This window comes from Miniopterus natalensis, chromosome 11 (assembly GCF_054644295.1).
Source record: "Miniopterus natalensis isolate mMinNat1 chromosome 11, mMinNat1.hap1, whole genome shotgun sequence".
NCBI lineage: Eukaryota > Metazoa > Chordata > Mammalia > Chiroptera > Miniopteridae > Miniopterus > Miniopterus natalensis.
The window spans coordinates 21219051-21243070 of NC_142091.1; the positions used below are offsets into that span (position 1 = coordinate 21219051).

A 24020-nucleotide genomic window follows, 5' to 3' on the forward strand; every position below is an offset into this window, starting at 1 on the left:
TAAAACTTATCTATGTTATACAGCATTACAATCTGCAAATATTTCCAAAGTACAGGGACAGGCTGGCTTCATACTATCACAGAAAATTTTCACTAAAGTGGCAGCAGCACTTAAACTTATTAAGGTAGCTCCTGTGGACCTGTGCCTTTGTCCAGGATCTTAGGTCCTTAACAAAGAACTTACAACAATGTGCCCTCTGAAGACCATTAGGCTAGATCTGGGAGGTCTGTAGCACCCTCTCAGTATGTAGCTTTTGGGAGACAGGCTCCTTTGTGCTAAAAGAGGTCAGTAGCCTGTGGACTCAAAATTGAGGTGCTCTGAGTGAGAGGAAATCAATGGCCAAATCCTGCATATATGGCTCCTGTCAAAAGGGTCCAACTTAAGAACTGAGTCTGGGATCAGACTGGATTTGATTTGAGCTGGACTGGGTCCAACAAAAGACCTTCAAGTGAATATTAAGAAATGGAATCCTTTATATTCAAAAATTGAGTGTGCCACTTTTTGGCACACTTGCTTATTTTATGTTTAAGAACTATAGTCCCAGAAGCTGAATATATTTGCAAAGCAGTGAAAACCTTGATGGAGATTCTTGAGTTGCAATGGTCACTGTGAGGAGAATTCTGGTTAGATAAAATTATATAAGGGTTCCCAAATTGAACCAACAGAATGAGATATCTATTTTAACTGTCATGCAAAAGTTTACAAAGTGTTTCAAAATTCTAAAGTAGTGTTCTTGAAAGATTCATTGCAAAGTCTAATGGCAAATTAAAGAGATACAAGATGCCTAACTCAAAACCCTATAGGGCTGACATGACTCTCGCTGCTCTTCTCTACCCTCCTTAATTTGTGTACTCATTCGAGTAACTCTGTCTGAACTGTCTTTCCGCCGTGAAAACACCTTTGAACAGTAACCTATTCAAAATAAAGCCACCAAGGCTACATATGATCCCTCTCAGGTATCTTTCTCCCCATCTAAGGACCACAAGTAAAAAAATTCTGAAACTCATGGAGGATTCCTTTTTTTTTTTTTGTAAAGGAATTATCTCCTCAGTCCAGTAAAAGAAAAAAAAAATCATGTTGATCATTGCATTTGGTCCTGATGTCAGCCATGGAGTTGTTCCGTCCAGTTCCTCAAGGATTTGTTCTGTGGGATTGTTCCCCTTTCCTGGGTCCAGAGCTAAAACACAACTGAGGCCACGATACTATGTTTAGTTTCACTGAAAACTCTGTTTCAATAGTCAGTAGACCCAGAACCTTGTTTCTAAGGCTGCTGGAGGCTGACCAGAAGCTCAGTGTCCTGAGGGCGTAATGATTCAAGGCAGAGGAGTCGAGAGGCGAGTCAGGGTGCTAGGTGAGGCCAGCTGAGTCAATGGAAAAAAATCAAAATAAAAGGCCACATTAAAGAAAATAAGGTTTCTGTGTTGTTACAAATTTTCCTTGTATAATCTGTAACCTACACACCCCTTGGGAGTTTGGGCTATAGAGGCCTAGATTCCCAGACCCTTTTGGGTGACGCCATTCATAATAAAATAGCCAGTCTTTCTCACTGCAATTCTCCCTGTCCAGTGTTTGGCTCTGCTAGTGCCCTGTGGGCAAACTCTTTTTGTTTGATAACATTAGTCAAACAAGCTCATGTTATTTCTGTTAAAAATTTTGTAATTAAGAAAAATAACCTGATATAAAATTTTTATGAATAATCTAAACAAAAATAAGAATGAGTGAATTAAATATATATAAGTAGGGTTAAAAGATTTTAGGTAAACTCAAGTAAGTTTCCCAAATCTTTTCAGTAATCTGAGGACTTGAAGTTTTGCTAAGTTAAATGAAGTGGTGGAAATGTATTAAATATCTAGAGCATTTCCAAATAAGGAAAAAATACTGGAAAATTAATTATTGAACATGAATTTATGTACTTTTAACTTCCTATAGTAGAAAAATTAAAGATAAATTTGAATTTACTAGTAAACATGCATTATGCCATGCTGAGAAATTTACTCTGAGAAAGCACGTTTTCAAAAATAATAAAAAGTATTTATAAATTTTCCAAGCCACAGACAGCTAATATAAAAGACAGCTTATTATTGTTTACTTCTTAGATTTTATTAAAATTTAAAGTTTTCAAAGGTTAAAAGTTCTAATTTATGTAATTCACACCAATGAAAATAATAAGGAAGGTGACTGTATGTATGGACAGTAAATTGTGTTTTTTGGCCCATAAATACCATCAAGAATGAAGACGCACTTTTATTCAGGGAAATGAGGGTGATTTTATTTAAACTAGAACTTCTGGCTATGAAGGACAAACGAAATACATACAAAAAGTTGAAGAGAGAGAGAGAATTTTGCCTGTGTAATTAAGCTGGCTAAGTGAATTGTAAGGGTTTTAAAAATTAAACTTTAATACCAATGGTGTACTTATATAAACCCCAAACTTAATTTTCTTTCATCTGCTGAAAGGTTTCTCTTTTCAACTAATCTATCGAGAAAGCAAAGACTGTGTTTTATCCAAATAATTTTCTGTTTTATGTTGTTTGAACCAGGTCTTTGATTACTTAAGAAAACTGAATCTTCTCAACACAACAGTAAGAGCTAACCTGTATTTGTCTTTGAAATCTTTTGATGTCACATTGGCAAAATAATTAAGGATTGTTTCATAATAACTTGTGATCCTATTTAGTCAAGTGCTTTAGAACCTTTTGATATTTTTGACAAACTTCCTAAGAATCAAATTCTAGTCTTTTTTGACCCCACACTAACTTTGATATTTTTCAGAGGGTTCAGGGAAAATATCAAAGAATTTGTCTGTCTCCTTATAAAACGGGAGATTTTGAACTAATTAGGCTTATTTGATATGTTAAATTACAAGGGTAACATTGTCACATAAGAAGTAATGAGTCTTCTTTGTATTGTGTCTGTATATGAGTGTTATAAGAGTTTTCGATATTATGTAAAATTCCTGGAAGTCTGATATGTCCCGGCACATAATGCCTGTCATCAAAATTGAGCCTACACTACAAGGACTGAACCCGAGTAACAGGGGAATCCCCTAGTTGACTTTTAGGCAAAGGCGCAGCAACAAAATCTATAAAGGTTGTGGCAGATGTGGATGAAGTCCATGCGGCTTCTGCAAACCTCTCAGTGCCAGACTTTGGCCGTGCTGATGTTTCTGTAACATGGCAACAGTCTGGTCTTGAATGAGAGAAATTAAGATGGGTGAAAAACAGCTGTTAATTAAACAAATAGTCAAGGCTATGAAAAACCCAAGACAGCCACGTGGTTCTTCCAAGCTTCCTGGCCAACCCCATTCTGTTTTGTTGGGTTTTTTTGCATTTCTTCCTGCACCACAGAGGAAAAACTCTTTGGTCCTGAAAGGCCTCAGACCTTCCTCTGAACCTTTTGAGCACCTTCAGCTGGACCTCATTGCACTGTCAGTTAATATGGGTTATTGATATGTTCTTGTTGTATTACGTATGTTTCCCAGATGGGCTGAAGTCTCTTCCTGCTGCAAGGCTGATGCCAATAAAGGTAAAAAATAGATGTTTTCACTCTACACAAAATAGTCACTGGTAGACCAATGCCTATCGCTGATTAATCATCTGCTGATCCCTTGTTGTTTCATACTAGTCTCACTAGCTACTGTTAAGTCTTTAATGTCTTATGCTCAAGCCTATTATTAACAGGGTAAGGAAATATTTTCCAGACCCCCATTCAAGGGATGCTGTTGATTACATTCTAATTCCTGGACAATGGGTTTTCTGGAAGCATCATCGAAGGAAGACAGCCCTTGAGCCCTATTGAAAGGAATCTTAGCAAGTACTCCCAACCATTGTCACTGCTGCAAAACCAGAAGGTGTTGAGTCTTGGATACACACCTCACAGCTAAAGAAACCTGCACCTGACATCTGATTCTGTATAAACACTGGAGACCATCAAAATTGACTAAGGAGGAGAAAAAACTGACATTGATGTAGACTGCTTCCATCCAAGAGATCACAAAGAACTTATATGCAAAAATGCATAGCCCACGGACACAGACAATAGTGCAGTAGGCCTGTGGGGGGTGCAGGTGCAGGGTGGAGGGGTCAATGGGGGAAAAAGGGGACATCTGTAATACTTTCAATGAGAAAGATAAATTAAAAAAAGAGACTTCCTACTTTGCCTACACATAAAACCCTTTCTTCTTTTCTTTCTGTTATACTGGCATTGACCTGGAAAGATAATGCCATCATTTGTATCACCCAGGTCATTGCTAAGGGAGTAACCTCTGGAATTTAGAACAACTTTTTATTTTGGGTTATGAGGGAACCCAAATGACCCCTGGCTTGAATGAGAAATTGTGCCCTGACTGGATTTACACTTGTCTGTGTTGGTTATCATTCTTCTGGGGCCTATGAATGCCTACAATGCTGGTGCCTCAGGTTATCTAACTGTTGAAAAAGGACCTACTAAGAATCTTCATGATTCAGGGTTTGCTAACTTTGGCAGGGTCCTTCTTCCCTGGTTAGCAGTAAATGTAAATAGGAATTACCTTTCCTTAACTTTTGGAGACATTGAATAGACCTTGATAATTTTTCAGTTGAGCAAGAAGGTATCTGTGCTGTGGTCAGCATCACCTGCTATACCTAGTTTAACACTTCTAGGGAAGCTGAAACTCAGTTATATAAGATCAGTGAGAAAGCCACTTGACTTAAAAGGGTGACTGCTTTAATATGGTCTTTCTTTGATTGGTTTGAATCTTGGAAACTATGGCTCCAAAGTGCATTCCAAACATTGGGAATTATCCTGCTTAGAGTTGTCATAATAATTTCCCTCTCACAAGCTTAAAATGTGTTTGCAGCAAAAGATACCCCTAAGACTGGAACATCAAAAAGGAATGAAGAAAAGACCAATTGAAGCATTTTGAACCTGAAGCCATGACCTGTGAGTATCCCAGGGATTAAACAGAAACATCATGGCCAGTGAATATCACGCAAGATCCTTAAAAGATGTGAGAACTATAGAGAAGTAGCTGAGAGTGACACCATTGCTTTAAATTCTGACATATCTTTCAGGCTGAGGTTTGATTAAAAAGTGGGAGTTGTAAAAAAAAAAAACTGCAGTCCAAATGGATTCATTTTTACTAAGCCAGGTCACCAAACCAAAATATAGTAAACTAATTGCAGTTTCAGCCTCTCCCAGGAGTGGAATTTTAAACCATTCAGCCAGGAATTTTCTGATCAATGTTAGTGAGATAATATGCAAGATAAAACCCCTGCCGTTTCCTTCCTCCCAAAATAATTGGAGGAAGTAATTCTCCCTTATTTTCTTTTGTTAATAAATTCCTGCCACAACCTTCTGCCTATAAAAAAACTCTCTTGTTGTACAACCCCTGGGAGTGCCCTTCTAGTTGCTAAATGGGATGTTGCTCTACACGTGAATTTAATAAAGCCAATTAAATCTTCCAATTTATTCAGTTGAATTTTGTTCTTTAACACTACTTATTCTCAGTGTGACCTTTTCAAAGATATTTATCTGCCCTTGAGTTTCCATTCCCACTGTAAACAGTAAGAATGTCCATCTTACATATTTGTTGAGAGTATAATTGATATAAGCTGTACAAAAGAGCCTGGCACAGAACCTTCTAACAATCAGGTGCCAGTGCTTCTCTCCGAATATTAATTTATCTTGTATTGCTTTATTGATATATCCAAAAATGACAAAGTTAGAAAACATATCAAAAATGTTGTTCAAACCATAATGTTAGTATGTGCATAGTAGGCCTTCATTTAACTGATATCTTAGTGTTGGACATTGAAATGATTTCTTATTTTCTGCTCATAAATAAAGCTAAGTACATACTGATATCTCCATGTGCATTATTCTTTTATTATGCAGAATACATTTCTAGAATCAAAACCATGGGATTGAAGGATATGACTATTTTGAGGCCTTTAACATTCATTGTCAAATTGTCTTTCAAAAGTTTTATATTTTTTCTTTCAGTCTATGAATTTATTATTTAGTCTTAATCCTAAATCAGGTTGGTCTCAGATATAATTAAATACATAAACATTGTCTGAAATATGTATGGAACAGAAGACTCATTTATTACCAAGATGACCTTAACATTTTCCTCAGCTTGACTAAACTTTAGGCAGGTTTCTTACTAACATAGTCCCCTCAATCCCTTTTCTTAGAGCATTTACTTTAGGTAACTAGTGATTAAAATTCTTTTTGACCCTGTGACATGTAAATCTTCTCCCAGTTTCTTGTCAGTTTTAAAACCTAGGGATGTCTTTCTCAAGGATCTCTCAAAGGATGGGAGCCATTCTTTGAAATGTAATCATTGAAAGAGAGAGGGCCCCTATCTCCTAGTCTCTATAGGAGGGTAAGAGACTAACTTTGACAACCACCAATTAGTAAACACAGGTGACCTAATCGCATTGACCAACCGCTTCCTCAAAGTCTGCCACTTTTCCAGGTCTTAAACACCCTCCCATTTTCTGTTTTAGGGGAGTTGAGTTTAACTTCTTTCCATTATTGCATTAGCCTTGACCCCTATTGCAATTGTCTTGAATAAAGTCTTCTTGCCTGTTTAAATCCAAAGGGTGAAATTTCCCTCTGACACTTACCATCTTGTTTGAAGGCATCTGACGAATGATAAAGGTTGACGGGGGAATAATATTGTTGAGCTGTCCCTCGCCAGCTCGGTGAAGAAACGCTCAGTGTTCCTAGGGAGGGGCTGCTGTATCGTGGTCTAGTCTTTGAACCAGACACGGATGAAGGTGAACTCTTCTTAATTCTTAACAAAGCAGCATATGAAGTAGGGAGACTAGGAAGAGCTCCAGAATATTCTGTAGAAGAAAAAACAATAATAAAAAATGAATTCTGAGGAGAATATTTTATTTTTTCCTGTGAAAATTATTCCTTCTGAAGGTATTGTTGAAAACCTCCCTTGGAAATGCAACTGAATGCAAATCACGGTGTGAGTGGGGGAAAAATAAAATGTTACTTTAATATTTTAAAATATTTTCTGGAAATTCTACTAGTTATAAAGTTGTGGTGAAAGAAAAAGAAAAAAATAAAGAAGGAAGGAAGGAAGGAAGGAAGGAAGGAAGGAAGGAAGGAAGGGAGGGAGGGAGGGAGGGAGGGAGGGAGGGAGGGAGGGAGGAAGGGAGGAGATATGAAGAAGGAAAGGAAAATGGGAAAGAGGGGAAGGGAAGGGAAAGGGAAAGGGAAAGAGGGGAAGGGGGAGGGAAAGGGGGAGGGGAGGGGGAGGGGGAGGGGGAGGGGGAGGGGAGGGAAGGGGGAGGGAAGGGGGAGGGAAGGGAAGGGAAGGGAAGGGAAGGGAAGGGAAGGGAAGGGAAGGGAAGGGAAGGGAAGGGAAGGGAAGGGAAGGGAAGGGAAGGGAAGGGAAGGGAAGGGAAGGGAAGGGAAGGGAAGGGAAGGGAAGGGAAGGGAAGGGAAGGGAAGGGAAGGGAAGGGAAGGGAAGGGAAGGGAAGGGAAGGGAAGGGAAGGGAAGGGAAGGGAAGGGAAGGGAAGGGAAGGGAAGGGAAGGGAAGGGGGGAGGGAGGAAGGAATACATCCAAAATTTTAAACCTTTTATTTTCTCTGTCAAGAATATTTGGGAATTAACTTTTTATTTGCCTTAATATTAAAACACCTATTTACATACATTAGACCAGTTCCTTTTTATTATTAAAAATGGAGGAAATAAAAAAAAAATCTGGATTACATTCTATAAATACAGATTAGAAAAAATAAAAACAAAATACATATATAGACATAGATTGGATCATCATGATCTAAAATCTAGGTTGTAAGTTATGCCTCATATTCTTGAAAAGCAGCCAAATTTACTACATAATGTCAAAATTTTGGATGAATTTGTTTTGTAGATTTTGATGTATAATCTATATAATTTAATATTATCAAGTGGGGATATTATTATGAAATTTGATTACTGAGAAATGTTATGCTCATGTTTTACTTTAATGCTCAATATTTTTCATTATAAAAGATGTGCACAGTGCCTGAAGTGGGTTGTACAAACACTCCTTTATGTCTATGGGGTAGAGTCAGTTTAGTCTATAGATCAAATGTTCAAAAATACAAACTAATTGTGATGAATTCTCAAAAACAATTTGAAATTGGAATTTTTTCCCCTAGGTCTGATATCAATTGAAGTTGGCAATTTGTTGATCTCGGAAATACTTTTAATAATCAGATATCTTTGTTCAAGATATCTGACATTTGAACTTTATTTTAGGAAAAAAACCACGTATCCTGTTAGTAGGCTTTCTCATAATTAAAATGATTTGGAGTCATTATATTGCCTCAGAGATATTTTAGAATGCAAGAAGCATTTCTGTGATTTGAAAATAACACTTTAGGTGTTAAGCATCGAATTAAGTTTAACATTTTCTGCTCTGTGAAATTATAAATATGATTTCTCTGAAACTTGAAAAAGTATATTTTTAGATGTTCTGCACATTTAAAATAATGTGTAGTCCGAGCCTATCAGGAGCTGTAACAAGAACCATTTCCTTTAGTATTTATGTTCAACCATAAGTCTGGTGAAGGTGGGTCAATTTTAACTGAAAATAGCTAACCTCTCCTGGGCAAAGTATATGAGAACAGATTATGGGCAGACATAAAGTCTTCTTTAAAACCTGGAATTAAGTGCAAGTTTTGGCACCTAGAGGTATAAAGTAATGAAAAGAGAATGAGTTTTCCTTTAAGGTAGTTTGTAGTTGTAATCTCAGAACCTATTCATTTCTTATTGCAGTCTGTTGCCTTGTGCTCTAGCTGCCTACCCTGCTCATACACAAAAATAAAATAAAAAATAAAAAAAGAATTACTTCATGCTGGTGTTAACTATTGAAATGGAGTGTGAGAATGTGGTCTATAGTTCTTAAAGCTAGATAAGGATAATCAGTGGAAAGCTAGAAGGGCCATAAAGAGGTTCAGACAAGCCAGGATCATCATTTAGTTATAAATCATATATATCATTCATCTATCTATCTATTATCTATCTATCTATCTATCTATCTATCTATCTATCTATCTATCTATCTATCTATCATCTATCTATCTATCATCTATCATATATCTATCATATATCTATCTATCTATCATCTATCTATCATCTATCTAATCTATCTCTATCGACCTTTCTATTCATATAAATAAATGTATATTTTAACAAAATACATACTGTCCAAGCAGAACAGTAATTGGCTTATGCCACTTCATATAAATAGAGATGAGCCAAATGCCAGTTTGCGTGTGCTCCACACCAGGGCTTCATTTTTCACATAATCAGTTGCATCTGTTGCAGTGGAGATTCCTCTTTCATCAATTAAAGAGAAACCTAAAGCTGTTTCTAGGAATCCGATAAGTTATGCATTCATTTATATATTCCACAAACATGCAATGAGGACTTAGCATGGGCTACATTCGAGGGATACAAAGGCGATGAGGTATTGCATCAACCTTTACGGAGCATGTGATCTAGGGGAGAAAAAAGGCAACCATGCTTGCAACTTTAATTCCATTTGACATAAATGCAAATTCAGGGACGTATGGGCTCCCTCCCCTGGGTAAGGAATCCTCTTATTCATCCTATGGCCATCAGAAAATACTTTCCAAATGAAACTGTCTAAACTGAGTCCCGAAAGTCCATTAGTGAGTAGCTCAGCAAAGCTCTGAGGGGAGCAGAAAAAATATTCCAGATAAAGGAAAGAAAACCCATGAAGACGTGGAAAGGGAAGGCAGCATGGCATGCTCGCGAGGCTAAGCAATCAGGAGCTCAGAGCATGAGGGGGAGAGGAGGGAGGAGGGCGAAGGCTGGACAAGTTAGCCTGGGGCCAACGACGAAATGCCGGACACATCATGCTAAAATGGTACGACCTCGAGAAGACAGCAATAGCTTTTAGAAAGATCACTCTGGCCACAGTGCCATTTGGAATAAGACAAAAATAAAAATGACTACTCAAGAGCCTAAAGCTGTAATAAAGGCAGAGATGAGCCAGGAATGAGGAGATGATAATCTATATGGGGATAAAATTAATACGATCACTGACTGATTAGATTGGAGGCAAGGACAGGCAAGTAAGGAACTGAGGATGATCTGTGCTCCTAGAAGATGGATAAGACTGTAGGAAAAGGCACATGCTGGAGGCCAAAGCTCATTAATTCAGTTTTGGGCAGGTGGACAGCTGGAGGTGCTTCTCGGGCATTTATGTTGATCATGAGATTCTGTAAACACAAGGGAAATGCAGGCTCTTGAGAGATTATTAAATGGTAATCAATTAGGTGGTTATTAAAACTATTAGAACTGACGAATTTGACAAGGAAATCTGTAAAATGAGAAATAGTGTTGAAAATGGGAGTCAGGAGCACCAGCATTTAAGGGGAAAGCAGAGGTAGTGGAACCTGGAAAGGAAAGGAGAAAGTTAGGGAAGTGGGGTGTCACTGAAGGGCAGGGAATAGACTCTTGCCCCTCAGATGAGAGAGCAGTTGGGAGTGGGGATGAGAGGTGCAGAGAGACGAACCCTGCAGACCAGGCTGCCCAGCAGAATGAAAGCTGCCTGGCGTCCTCCATATACGATGCACCATGGATGTGAAAGTGTGGTCCAAGCCCTGAAGACAGTCTGGAACCCCTAAACTGCCAACTCCATTGCATTAGACATATCGACCCTGGCCTTAGCCTGTGGCCTCCATCAGTTTCCTGGTCTCAGAGAGGCCTCCCTCTCAGGAGTATTTTTGTTGTTGTTGTTATTTTATTTTATTGATTTTTAGAGAGGCAGGAAGGGAGAAAGAGAGAGAAACATTGATGTGAGTGAGATACATCAATCGGCTGCCTTCAGTATGAGTCCCAACTGGGGATCAAACACTCAACCTAGGTATGTTCCCTGACTGGCAATCAAACCGGTGACCTTCTGGCGCTAGGTTCTAAACCCGTGACAAGGTTCTAATCAGCTGATGCCCTGGGCCAGGGCTGGAGTATGCCCTGCCTGATTCCCTCCTCACTGCCTAGCCCCTTTTTCTGACATCTTTAATTTTCCTACTCCTCAATCCCAGTTCTGGGGCTTCTCAGCTCTGAAAAATAGATATATTAGCATAAATAAATGGGGGAAATGGTGTTTCATTTATAGGACATTGTTTAAATCTCAACTCTGAGAGACTGAATGGATGTCACACATGCAGGCTCTGTCGAGGGGAAAAATACAGCATTCTCTTCCGAAGGTTAAATTCAAGCATTTGCATTTTCGTTCATCTCATCTTATTTCATCTCTTTCTCTCTAGCACCTCAACCCCTTCAAGACTTACAATCTACTGATGTTAATACTCTTTCACTGTCCTGGGCCTCTCATATTCTCTCAATTCCTCCCTCTCCAGGTGTGAGTCTGTGGTCATTATACCTTCAACGAGCCTTCAAACACTCTGGCCTTCCCTTCTGTTGTTTTCACACGCTAAATACCCTGTCTAATGAGATTAACCGCAAGTGAGATTCTTAAGCTTCCTGGTAATGCTATCACATTTTCTTAGTCCATTTATTTTCCCACCCTACTAGGTCTGTTACATCTCATCCTCTGTCTTCAAGCTCCCTACCATCTTGAAATTCCTATTTCGTTGAGAAAACAGAAGCAATCTGAAAAGAGGGTTCCTCGCATGCTCCCACCACTCATACATACACCCGTTTATTCTGCCTTGATTTCCTGATATGCTGTGGATAAGTTGTGCATCTATTAAAGGTCCATTCCTCCACTTGAGCGCATTGAATCCTACTCCATTCCATCTGGACTCTCAAGGATAAATTTCTAGAAAATCCCCTGTACAGTACAGTATCTCTTCTTCAGCATCAATTTTTGTCTCCCTGTGAGATCATTCCTATAACTATATAAAATTCCTCTAACCTTTAGAAAAAGCTACCTTGACTTTATCATTCCTTCTGCCTATTTCCTTTACAGCAGCACTTCTTGAAAAGAACTACTGATGGTCAGTGTGTTCAATTCCGCTCCAGCCTTTTCCCCTTGAGCCTCTCCAAGCAGCCTTGTTTATGTAAATCAATAGTAACGACCCGTTTCAAGGTTAACAACAACTAGGCCATTGCTAAGTCTAAGGATCAGTTTTTACTCTACTAGACCTGCTAGAAGTATTCAACAGGGTTAACTATTTCCTTTTACTTTAAACAATATCTTTGTGTGATTCCAGGATTCTATAAATTACGTTTTTATTTCTATTTCTATTTCACTGGCTACTCCTTACCTCCTTTGCTAGGTCTCTTTTGTCTCCTCAACTTCTAAATATTGGAATATTCTAGAAAAAAAATATTTTCCATTTAAACTATCCCTTAAATGATCTGATTCATGAACATCAGTGCCCTCCCGGGTAAGTTCCACTTTTGCTCCAGGCTCAGTGGCTTGTACCCAGCTCTAAGTCTTTGCTATGCCAAGATGCCCCTATGCTCATCCCCACCCCTGCGTCTAGCAGACAGCCCTTTGCTCAGTCTCCTTCTGTGGTCCTGCCTCAGCTCTTAAAAAATTCCTGACCTTTGTCACTGAAAGGCATCTTTTGATGACAGATCATTTGGTAAATCTTATCCAGGATTCAGAACCTGTTTTTAGTCACACTTCAAGGGCTGTCATTTAAGAAAAAGAGGATAGGTTGGGTCTAAATTCTGCACCCCGGATTTCAAAGAGGCTGAGTAATCTATAAATGCTAAGTAACATCGCTGGGCTCTGGGCTAGATTCCTTCCCCATAACTTCTTGCTTTCTTTCAGCAAACACAAACATTGTTTATTCCCTAATTAGTCTCATCTTGTTCAGCATTCATTGCTGTTGTTTTTTTCAACAACCCTTTATGGAATTTCTATGATATATTAGGAACTGTGGATACAGTGGTAAGTCACCAATAATTCTTGCCTTTATGAAATTTACAACCTGGGAATATTGGTAAGGATTACATTGGTAAAGTATTAGTGAGAGACATTAAACAAACAAACAAAATTATTCTAAAATATATAAAACTAAGAATTATGATAAATATAATCAAAAAAACACAGAGAAAAACAGAGTGTCTTGAGAGGAAATGGCCAATATATATATAAATTGTTTCTTTACTTTGCTGACATCATGACTCAGTTGCTGGGAACACAACTGTTTTCTTGGCTCTGGTGTATACAGCCTGGCCACTCATTTTATTGATTGATAATTTTGGACGAGAGCAGCTCTCTCAGTAATCCTTTTTGCAATATATGCTCCAAAGTTAGATGCCCCAGATTTAAATCTGGACTCTACCTCACCGAAGCTCTGTGGTTTTGACCAATACATAAATAGTTTAGTGACTTGGTGTCCTTGTCTCTAGAATGGAGATAACAACAGTATTTCCTCTTCGGTTCTCGAAGAGATCAACTAAATTAACATACATACATCACTTAAAACTCTGCCTGGTCCATCGTAAGAGCCTAATAAATGATAACTATTTTTAGTTATTTTTTATTATTAGCTACACTTTAGTTATTCCCCTTCACTATTTTCTGGTGGACATAATTAGATATTGGGCTTATGCCTTCTACATTGAATTGGCTTTCAAAATACAAATACAGTGATCCCTCGGTTTTTGAATGCGATCCTTTCGGAGACCGTCCGAGCTCTGAAATGTTCAAAAACCGAGGGATCCGCAGCCGCCAGCTGGGCCGCACGACCTGGCCCTCAGCGGGAGTCGTGGGGCATGTTCGGCTTCGGAGGCCTGTTCGAGAACCGAAGCATTTCCTTCCAGCTTTACGGCGTTGGTAACAGAAATGTTCATCAACAGAGATGGTCGAAAACTAAGGTGCCACTGTATATAAATACCAAATTGTCATAATCATTTTACTCTGAGGAATTAAAAGAGTGGAAAATGGAAGGGGGATAGTTAATTTTTTAAGTTTTCCTGACAGGTGTATTCCCACGAGTGAATTAGAAAAAGAAAAGGCTACTGATGGAAATTACTGAGCTACAGAAAACTCAGTGCCTATATATCCCCGTGTTTCTGTTGGCTGAAGCAAGGCCACCCCATCTTTTCTTCATATTCCTGTTCAGGGTTTGGGAAGAAAAGTGACTTGTGATTCCTTTTCAGAGAAATCTTCATTAGTTGCTCAAACTTTTAATGAATATCTATGCTGAAGACGTCAGCAGAATCTAGCTACACGTTAATCATTTTTTTCTTCTATTTTCTCATTTCTCATAGATCAGACCTTAGGGGACATGTATTACAGTTACTTCTAAAGTGGTGTAGAGATTCTGTGATAAAACTCAATTAACCTGGTGCTCTCACACCATGAAATTCCAGCTGGAGGTTGGGTCGGAGTAAATATTAATGCCTTCATTAAATATTTTCTAATCAAATGACCTTGGGACCACTGGACTTATATTATTTAATAAAATCGTAGTCTATTAAGTCAGAATGACATTGCCACCACTTGCAGTTTTGGAACTAAGAGCATTGCTTTTTCATTACTTAAAATGTTCTTTTATAGTTATAGCATTGCCATTGAAGGTAAATAATATTCATGAAATAATGAGTCAGAATTAGTAGAACTAGAATTTCTTCTGGCAATATTTTGAATAAATAAAGATAAAAAAGTGGTTATAATAAAGGATACTTTTTAAAATATTTAATCCCTTACTATACTTAAAATTTCCTGAATTTTCTGATACTGACAAAACCTTCAGATTTTTATCTCTGTACTTAAGTGTTAAAAACATGTTTACAAGGAACTTTAAAGTTCTTAAAATATGGATGATAAAACTAGAATATCAATGTTGGGTTCTACATTTGATTTTTTTTCTTTCAATTCAGCATACAATGCTGTTTATTTTCACAGCCCAAGAAAAGTAAATGCCACCAAGAATTCACAAAATGACAGGTCTTTGTATAAATTCATTTATTGCCTATAGTTCTAGTTTGATTTTAAATACTTATTTAAGCTCTTATATAAAAGTAAATATAAATAAACTATAGCACCAAGCGATATGTGATGCTCTGAAGAGTATTAATGCTTCATCACTGACTCACAAGTCAGGGGAGCCAAAGTGCCACCGTATATTGATGACACAGTGTACAGAAAGAGCAGAAGTCATGTAACAGCCAGGCCTGCAGTGTGACCTAATTTGGCATCAAAGTCAGCATAAAGAAATTTGATATCTGACCTTTTTCAGGGTAATTGCTAAGGCTGTTCTGGCTTTGATGAGAATTAATGTTAACGGTGCAACTTTAGCCTGCTACTGTTTTATGAAGCTTGCATGGATGGATGTGACACCTCAGAGAAGCCAGTCGTGTGAAGCATATTTAGAAATGGTAAATAATTTATAAATAATGTGCATCGTTTCAATTTGGTTGTCTGCATCTGTGCCAGAGGAGAGTTTGAAACAGCCCGAGTCAGATGTATTCTATGTCTCAACTCAGCACTTTCCTCAAGAAATGTTTTAGGTGTAAACTTTACAGTGTTTGGGCTGCAGGAGCGGGAAAGGCTGTACAGAGGATGAAACTTGCCTTTTTTAAAGCACCAAAGTCAGGCATCTAAACCGTAGTCCTTCTAAGACACAAGGAAAAAAATTAACGGCACAGCATTTACAGTCTTCTTTGCATAAGGTTGAAAACTAGACATACTTTTGTGGTAAAAATCAAAACAAAAACCAGGAAACAATGGAGCTCTGGATTACTTCTACCACTCCACTTCAGGTACACTGTTCACACTTGAAGTAGAAATGATTTAAGATTTTGAGAGCTTTACCTTCTTTTCCAAATAGTAAATGCTTGGTTGTATGAATAAATTATAGCACGAAAATTATTATACCTTAATCTGGGTGTTATAGATGCTTTTATTGCAAAAAATAAAAAATAAAAAAGGAGTTCTTGCAGTTCTTCTGTAAATTTTTCACTATCATTAAAAGTTTTTAAAATCTATGGGATTTGGGTGATATCTCTTTAAATTACTAAAAGCATAAAATGTGATTGCATTAAATTCTTTATTTCATAATATGAATATTGTTTTCTAACCACTGAGGAAATTCGTTAGGAAAGGAGCTAGTTGTGAAATATAACCAAATTAATTTAGTGATTAAAGAATTCCCACTTGTTTTGGATAATTAAAGGTTTCAGTGAAGTTTTAACTTTTAATGATTGTATTAGCTTTTACCTTCCTAGTCCCTGTGCATTTAGGATAAATCAAATAAAGCTGATATTGTTTAGCAATCAATGCTGTGATTAAAAAATAATTAAACAAAATGTCTTCCCCACAACTTTAGAAAATATTTCATGGGAAAGTTATGCCTTCTTTATATGCAGTGATATAAAAAATAAACATGCATGTTTCATTATGCCCCATGTTTTTTGTGCTGTTGAAGTATTTTGCCTAGAACCTATAAAATGTGGATGCACTCATTTCATCACTAAGTCATTGTGGATTTAGGAGTGAAATTCAAGATGGCCATTATATTCATGGATTTTTAGGTAGCTAAGAATGCTCTTGAAATGCATGGGCTACACAGACGCACATAATGCAATATGGGATTTAGTATTTATTCAACACACACAAAATAATCAACCCTTACATATCCGAAATTGAAAAGTAACCATGAAATACAAAAAGTCACAAAACATCAAATCTTTGCCTTCAAAGAGTTCTTATAAACCAAGAGTAGGACAATGTAAACTTCAGGGACACCACTTTATAATCCTAGAATTTGAACAACACTCAGTCTGATACTGATAGCCATTCACATAAAAAAAATATTTATACTGACAGTTTTAGAGAAAAGGTCTTCATGAGGTTTACTTTTTTGCAAATAGAGGATGTGTGCTTTTTACACTTGCATGGACTAAGCCATGCAGCAGTAAGAGGGCAGAATGCCGCAGTCCCGTTAAGAGAATACAGGCTTCCCCAGGCCCGGTGGAATCTGCACCCCGCGGGCGCTGGCTTATTCAGATGTGTGTATCTGTAAGGAAACTGGCAGGATCCAAGGAACTCCACTTCCCACTTGGGTTGGTGCCTTAGCTCCTGTTTTGTGCAGCTGCTCTGAGCAAATCGATTTCCTTATATATTTAATCATTAAAGAAATCCCCATGTTCATTTTCTCTAGCTGTTTGTTAATCTTTCCAGTGTATCACAGTCTCATTGTGATAGCCAAGCCACAAACCACAATATTAAAAGGGAGAGTGAAATAGATGCATAAATGGATTACTGTTCAATCCAGTAATTGTGTGGGAACATCTAGGAAGAAGAAATGGATACCAATAAAAAAGGCCTTGGAGCTAGAGATGAAATTTCAAGTGAGCTTTGTTCATATCTCACAAATGGAAAATAAACATTTTAAAAATAAAATATGCATATGACTTTTATTTTGCTACTTATCACATGAAAAAGTTGCTTAAAAGTCCCTTCAAGGGGCTTAGTTATTGAAGTCCCCAAAGTCCCCAAATGACCTCACTACAATAAGGCAATTTTTCTTCAAAGGCAGTCCCACAGCTGCATATAGTAACCATATGCTAGGGAGGCAGATACAGGAATAAATTGGAAACAGTTTAACTAACTGCAATTTCTTCAAAGAAGACATCCAAAGATAATTTCTCAACCACGTTAGCAAAGTTAAGTGAATTCTCATGTAACAGAAGAAATGCCTGCAAATCATTTAAATTCACTCCTCTGCTGTGGTTGTGGTTTTCTAGCCTAAACTGACAGCTGATTAGGTTCAGTGACTTAGTTAAATGATGATAAAGTCATCGAGCAGGCTGGAATGCTGAAGCCTGATTCATGATGTCACTCTCTGTCAGTGTCTCCACATCCGCCTCATCCGTGGCACTTACTCAATATCTAACAAGCTCTATTTCCAGAAAGCCACTCCCAGCTGTGGAAGTGCTATTTCTTGGCCCTTACAGATCACAACTCTACTACTTTCCAAATCAAAAGTTTTACTTACATATGAATTTAATTTCAAAGGAATGCCTTTCTTGATCTCTGAGAGTGTTTAGCAAAGGTGCCGTTGAATCATTTTGGTTCAGAGTGGGCATTCTCTTAATCTTTTCCCTTATGGAATAAATTATTAGGTTCAGAATAAAATGGAATAGCAGTAACTTAAGTTTTCCATTCTAGTTAAAAAGATATATGCACACCGTAGGATCAAAATCATCTCTGATCTTGGCATCCAGAAGTAGTGTCTTTTGCAAAACCAAACTGATATTTCTCACTTGATTTATAGACAGGTTTAGCAACAGGGACATAAGCAGATATTTTGTTTTGTTTGAAGAAAACTGGGATTAGTTTATACATGTAAACTTCTAATTTGTATTTAATATTACATGGTAAGTACTGAATCCTGTTACAAATGGTCTTCCAGAGCATTTTATTGATTACGTAACATTCCAGTGATGTGTGCTGTTATACTTTACTTAACCATGTCCCTGTGATCAGATTAACTTATCTGTCATATATAATGCTGTAGGAATAGTCATGAACATAAATCTTTGTCTGCATTACTAATGCCCTTAGAAGAGCATCATAGAAGTGGAATTTTTGAATATGAAATAGCTCTTACTGCTCCCCCCCCCCCAGGAATTTTGACTTAATTATACTCCTGCTAGCATCCTGAGACAGCAATAATTTTTAACATTGTATTACCATGTTTTGTATACCTTTTTATTAGATGACTGCTAATGTCAATTATCCTTTAAAATATGCTAGTGAGAATCTTATTTCATTATTGTTTGTATTTGCATTTTGATTATTAAATATTTCATTTTTTTTCACATGTCCATATTTCCTCATTGAATTATAAATACAATAGTTTTCCATTTTTTCCCTATTGAGTTTTCTTTTCCTTGATTCTTAAAAGCACTTTGTACACTATGATCATCAATAATTCCATTTACTGTAGTGTGAATTTTTATTTGAAGAAAGTATACTATAAAATAAGATTTATATTTTTATGTAAGTTAATTTATTAATAATTTTAATGATTTTTTTAACTTACTTATTTTGCCTTTAAATTTTTAAAAAAATTTATGACTGCTTTAAAAACTCCAGATATAGAAATAATAGTCAAATTGACCATAAAAACATTACATATATTTACTTTTCTCTGTGTCATTTTCAAATGCTAATTTAAAAGGAAATTCATTATTAGCATAAAGTGATGCAAGTTTTACTTGTTCCTGTTGTTAAGGGGAAGGGGAAAAATGATTTTTGGATAGTTTTATAAGGTTCAAAATATTTTTAGAACTTTTAAGAAGTGGTACCAATTTTTTAAAATTCTTAGGTACAAAATTGCCTGAGATTGAGGATTGCTTTGTCATGGGAGGGAGAGAGTCAGTGAATATTTAATTCAAATTAATAAAGAATGAGTTTAAGCCAAACTCACAGGCCAAAAAGTACTATTTAAACTGCTCCCTCTAAGAAGAGCCTTTCAAATTTAGTGTGACTCCTCCTGGTTCTACAGCAAAGGAGAAAAACGCTTGGAAATCTGAGTTATTAGTGCATTTTACATGCTGTCCAAACACTTTTTAAAAAAATTTTATTTGAGATTGTCACTAAGCCTACTTAACACCTAGTGCTGAACACACTTTTTTTGTGTGTGTGTGGCTAACAAGTTTATTTTCATGACAGTGCAAAAAAATTTAACTTTTTTAGGTGACATTTTCCTTCTTTTTAAAAATGACAGTTGGTCAGTGGCTAAGGCTCAATGACATTTATCAGCTACCTAATTAAAATGTAGACACTTTTATAATAATTGCAAATGTGACCTTCATTTGTGTATTTTTGCTAGCCAGCATGTTTAGCCAAATGTCACAAAGGACCCTAATCCATTCTTTCCCATAATGTTTAATTATATCACATTGAAAATGTTCATTCTTCAGTTACGATGGTTCATGAAATCAGCTGCTTCCCTGGGGAGTGGGGAGCTGCAGCTCCAGCGCCCTAATGAGCGGTGATTGCAAGGCTGTGTCTACCAGCTGCCAAAAAACTAGATGAAAAGCGAAAATTCATTCAATTAACAAGTTGGTGTGCCTTTATGATGGCAAACAATAGCTCTGATTTGTTTTCCTCTCTACAAATAAGGGATTTGACTGGGGCTCGATTGTTTTGGCTTTTTAAAAAATAGCCCTGACCTCTCCTTCCTCTCGCCTGGCCGCCTTTCTATGTAGCTGCCGGGGGGATCCCCCCGGGTGCTGCACAGTGTCTGCAGCTCTAAGCCACCCAGCTCCGTATTTCCACTCTCCCTTCTCCACGCCCGTAAGCGCCGCTCTGGGTGCCTCTCCCTTCTAACTTCCCCCGGGCCCTTGCAGTCTGCTCCACAACTGCGTGAAAGTACCGTTTCCACAGGGGAACTGACCCTGGCTGCCGACCCTGCGGTGCTTCCTCTCACCCTGACGGCAGAGCAAACCCGCCCTCCGAGAGGCAAGGCCCTCCTGTCGCTCTGTCCAAATTCCTATCTCCTCTTTCCCGTCTTCCCCCCTCGGCGTTAATCGTTCTGTATGAACTCCCTGCGGCTTCTCAAGTGAATCAGGCCACGTTGCCTGCTCAGCCTTTGTACCTGTTTTTTCCCTAATGCTGTCACATGTCGATTAGGAAATAGTAAATATGTCATAAAAATGTAATTTTGGGGATGTTCTATTGATACATCACTAATCACTGTTATTCATAGAACTAATGATTTGTAAACCATTTTATCTTAGTTTATAAAATATAACTACAATTCAAAGATAAAATCAAACACTTAATATATAAATTAACTTTTTATTATATTAAAAAAAATCAGTCCTCCCATACTAAGAGTTTTATTTATATCGAGTAAACATATGGGGTTGGTGCAAAAGAACTTTATTCTCTAGAAAAAGTCTTTGTGTATAGTTTTGAGATTTTAAGCATAAAATTAAATCTATCATAATATCAGAGTGTATACTCTAGTAAGATTTTTTTGGTACCTTAAAAAGCATCTTTTAGGGATGTAATGCACAATATGATGATACAGCTAATACTGCTGTGTAATATATAAGGGAGTAAATCCTAAGAGTCTCCATAACAAGGAGAAAGTTTTTTTTATTGTTTTCTTTCTCTTCTGTTCATTTTATCTATTTGAGAAGCTGGATGTTAGCTGAACCTATTGTAGAAATCATTTCACAATAATATATGTAAATCATCACACTGTATGCTTTAAAATTATACAGTGATGCATGTCAATTATTTCTCAATAAAACTTGGAAAAAATAAGTGTCTCAATCTAATATTACTATTTGGGTGAACCCATAGAAATGGGAGACGACGTTAGGTATAATTTTAGAGTTTGAATGTATTTTTGAAGAATAGTGAAATAGTGCAACAATCTAACGTTTTTTGATAAATTGTGCTATTCTCAAATATCACCCTATTGCTTAGTAAAACAGCTGAGTCAAGATTAAGATTTTTCTCTGTAAATATTTTTATATTAAATCTTTAATATTTTGGCAAATATGAACACATATTTGGTCAAATCATTTTCCTCTGGTCAGTTTATTAAATATATTTTCCTAAATAAATGTATTCATCATATTCTACACAACATTAAAATCTCAGCCATATTTAGTTTTGCTAATTAGCCTTCTGATTCAACAAAGTGTAACAATATAGCAAATACCAGCCTTTTGGTGATACTATAAAAGTAGAAGTTTGGGGACATATTTTACTCAAAGTTTCCTAATGTGTGCTGCTACGAAATTTTTATTAGTGATGGGAAAAGATTTTAAACCCTAGTGAAAAGTTTACTCGGTTTCTCATCTCAGGCATGGAAACGTGATCCCTAGTTGCTGAGGAACTGTCACTTTGGGATCCAATGGGCGGAAGACAATAGATTTCAGAGATGAAAATTTTAAAAATATCTAATATTTCAAACACTAAAAAAAATTTTTTCCTAAAACAACATCAAGTAAAATTATAAAAATTTCATCAGATATGGAAGAAATCTTACACAGTTGTTGGAAACAAAGGCAGGTAAGAGATAATTATCCAATCACCCATTATTTCCACAATAAAGTGTATTTTACCAACAGTTTCTTTATTCAGTGTGCTGCATTCTGTAATATACATTACTGTAGGTAAAAATATTTTTTAAGATATACTTTTCCACTCCTCAAGACTATTTTCCTTGAGTTCAAATTCCAACTCTATCATCCATTACTTGTTAAGTAGGATAATATTAATTACTTCATAATGGCTGTTGTAATGAGTTAGGTAATATGTGTGAATTGTCAAGCACACTGGTACAAAATAAGCCCACAAATTGTATCATAATTATTACTTTTGTTATTGTTATTAAGCCTACTAGTACAACAACAACTTGAAATGAAAATCAATGTGATATACACTTACCAGTTCTTCAAAGTAATGTGGAATTATTTCTTATAATTATTTGTGCTGTCTTAGAAAAATAGAGATTCTCAGGTCAATTTGTTCTGTTTAAGGGAGATGTTAGATTTTATGTAATGATGTTAAAGAAGAGGTTAAGAAAAAAAATAAACCACTGTATTTGGGGCTTCTAATAGAAATTTTTGGTCAGAAAGTGATCTAATATATACTATTCAATGCTCTCTGCTGATGAAATCTGAAATTGAGCTCTTTTAATAAAAGTGTTCCCCACAGCTAAAAGAATGGTTTTTTTGGAACTAAAAGATGAAAAAAATACATGTGACAAAATTGAATAATTTTCTCCCTCTATTCAGGGGAAATTTAATCTGTCCAAGAGGTGGTTGAATAAAAATTTTAATAACTATATTTCCTAGTGATATTATCATATGCATTTCCTCACAGGAGTCTTTAGCGAAATCTGCATAAACGATAGAGTTCTCATCTGCTGCAATAATGTAAAAAGTCGAATTAACCCCCCACAGAGTCTACCGCGGTGCCTTGCATGTGGTCAGTACTGAATAAGTATTGTTGAATAGAAAAGAGACCTAAAAGCTAAAAGAGTAATTGATTTTCAATAATTTCTCATTACAAAACAGATAATATAAAAACGTTAATTTGCTCATGAGCTATGCAACGAATCAAAGAGATATTGTTACATCTGTACCAGAATTTACATATCGAAAAAGTTCTGTCTTTTAAATCATTCACTTCTATTAGTGCTACTGGCTTTTATTGCCCAAAAGAGTTTTTGAACCTCTATTTTGAAATGGCTTCCATAGCATTATGAGTTTATGCCTATACATTATTGAAAAACAGCTCTATTTATGATAATAAAAAGTACTGAAACTTGATGAGTGGACATTATCCATTAAAGGAAAAATTCATAGAGAGAGATATCGAGGTTAGGAGAACTGGGGAAACTGTATAAACTTTCCATATCAGGGAGATATAAAGACAAACAGTAAGAACTGGGAGAGAGGCCTGGGAGGTAAAACAAGGCAGAGTTATGGAAGGTTTTGTATTCTTCTGACCATGGAAGTGAGATGAGCCAAGGGCACAAAGGGAGTTAAACTAAGTTAAGATTTAAGAAAAGGCTGTATCATTTAGACACCATTCTTAATCGTCCAGCACTGGAATGGCATTATAATAAAGTAAACCACATAAAATGAAGTAAATAGTAATTGCAATTAGATCTGCATATGCTCTAGTTACCTCCACATTTGAGAAAAGGTAGGGGAGAAATCCTTTAGGAACTTAAGCCATATAGAATGAGAGATCATAAGTGAGAATTTGACTTTCATATTAAAGGCTTAATTATAGCTCTGATGTATCTCTGATTTGTTTTTCTTCTGGTTCCTGTCAAAGTCCGTGGAGACAAATCATGTATATCTACATAGTCTTGACTCTTACACTTAGTCACATATTTTTCTTCTCTAAAGAAATGGAACTACATATTGTAAAACAAGTCTATTTATTTATTTTTTCTCTTTCAGCTTACTAGCAATTGCAATTCTTTAATTAGAAGGATCAACACTGTGGCACCATGTCATGGTGAAACATCCTTTGGTCATTTTTTTCCTGGTAAAAATTAATTTCTCTTTGGGACTATAGGCTAA

General features: G+C 36.6%; 1 protein-coding gene across 1 annotated transcript in view; it reads right to left on the reverse strand.

Moving 5' to 3' along the window:
• The window catches only part of CNTN5 (contactin 5), a 964763-nt gene that overhangs the window by 398601 nt on the left and 542142 nt on the right, over positions 1-24020 (reverse strand). The window contains exon 4 of the mRNA XM_087821593.1: positions 6612-6833. Within this exon, the coding sequence (XP_087677719.1) occupies positions 6612-6833 (222 nt within the window). The remainder of the gene's footprint in view (positions 1-6611; positions 6834-24020) is intronic.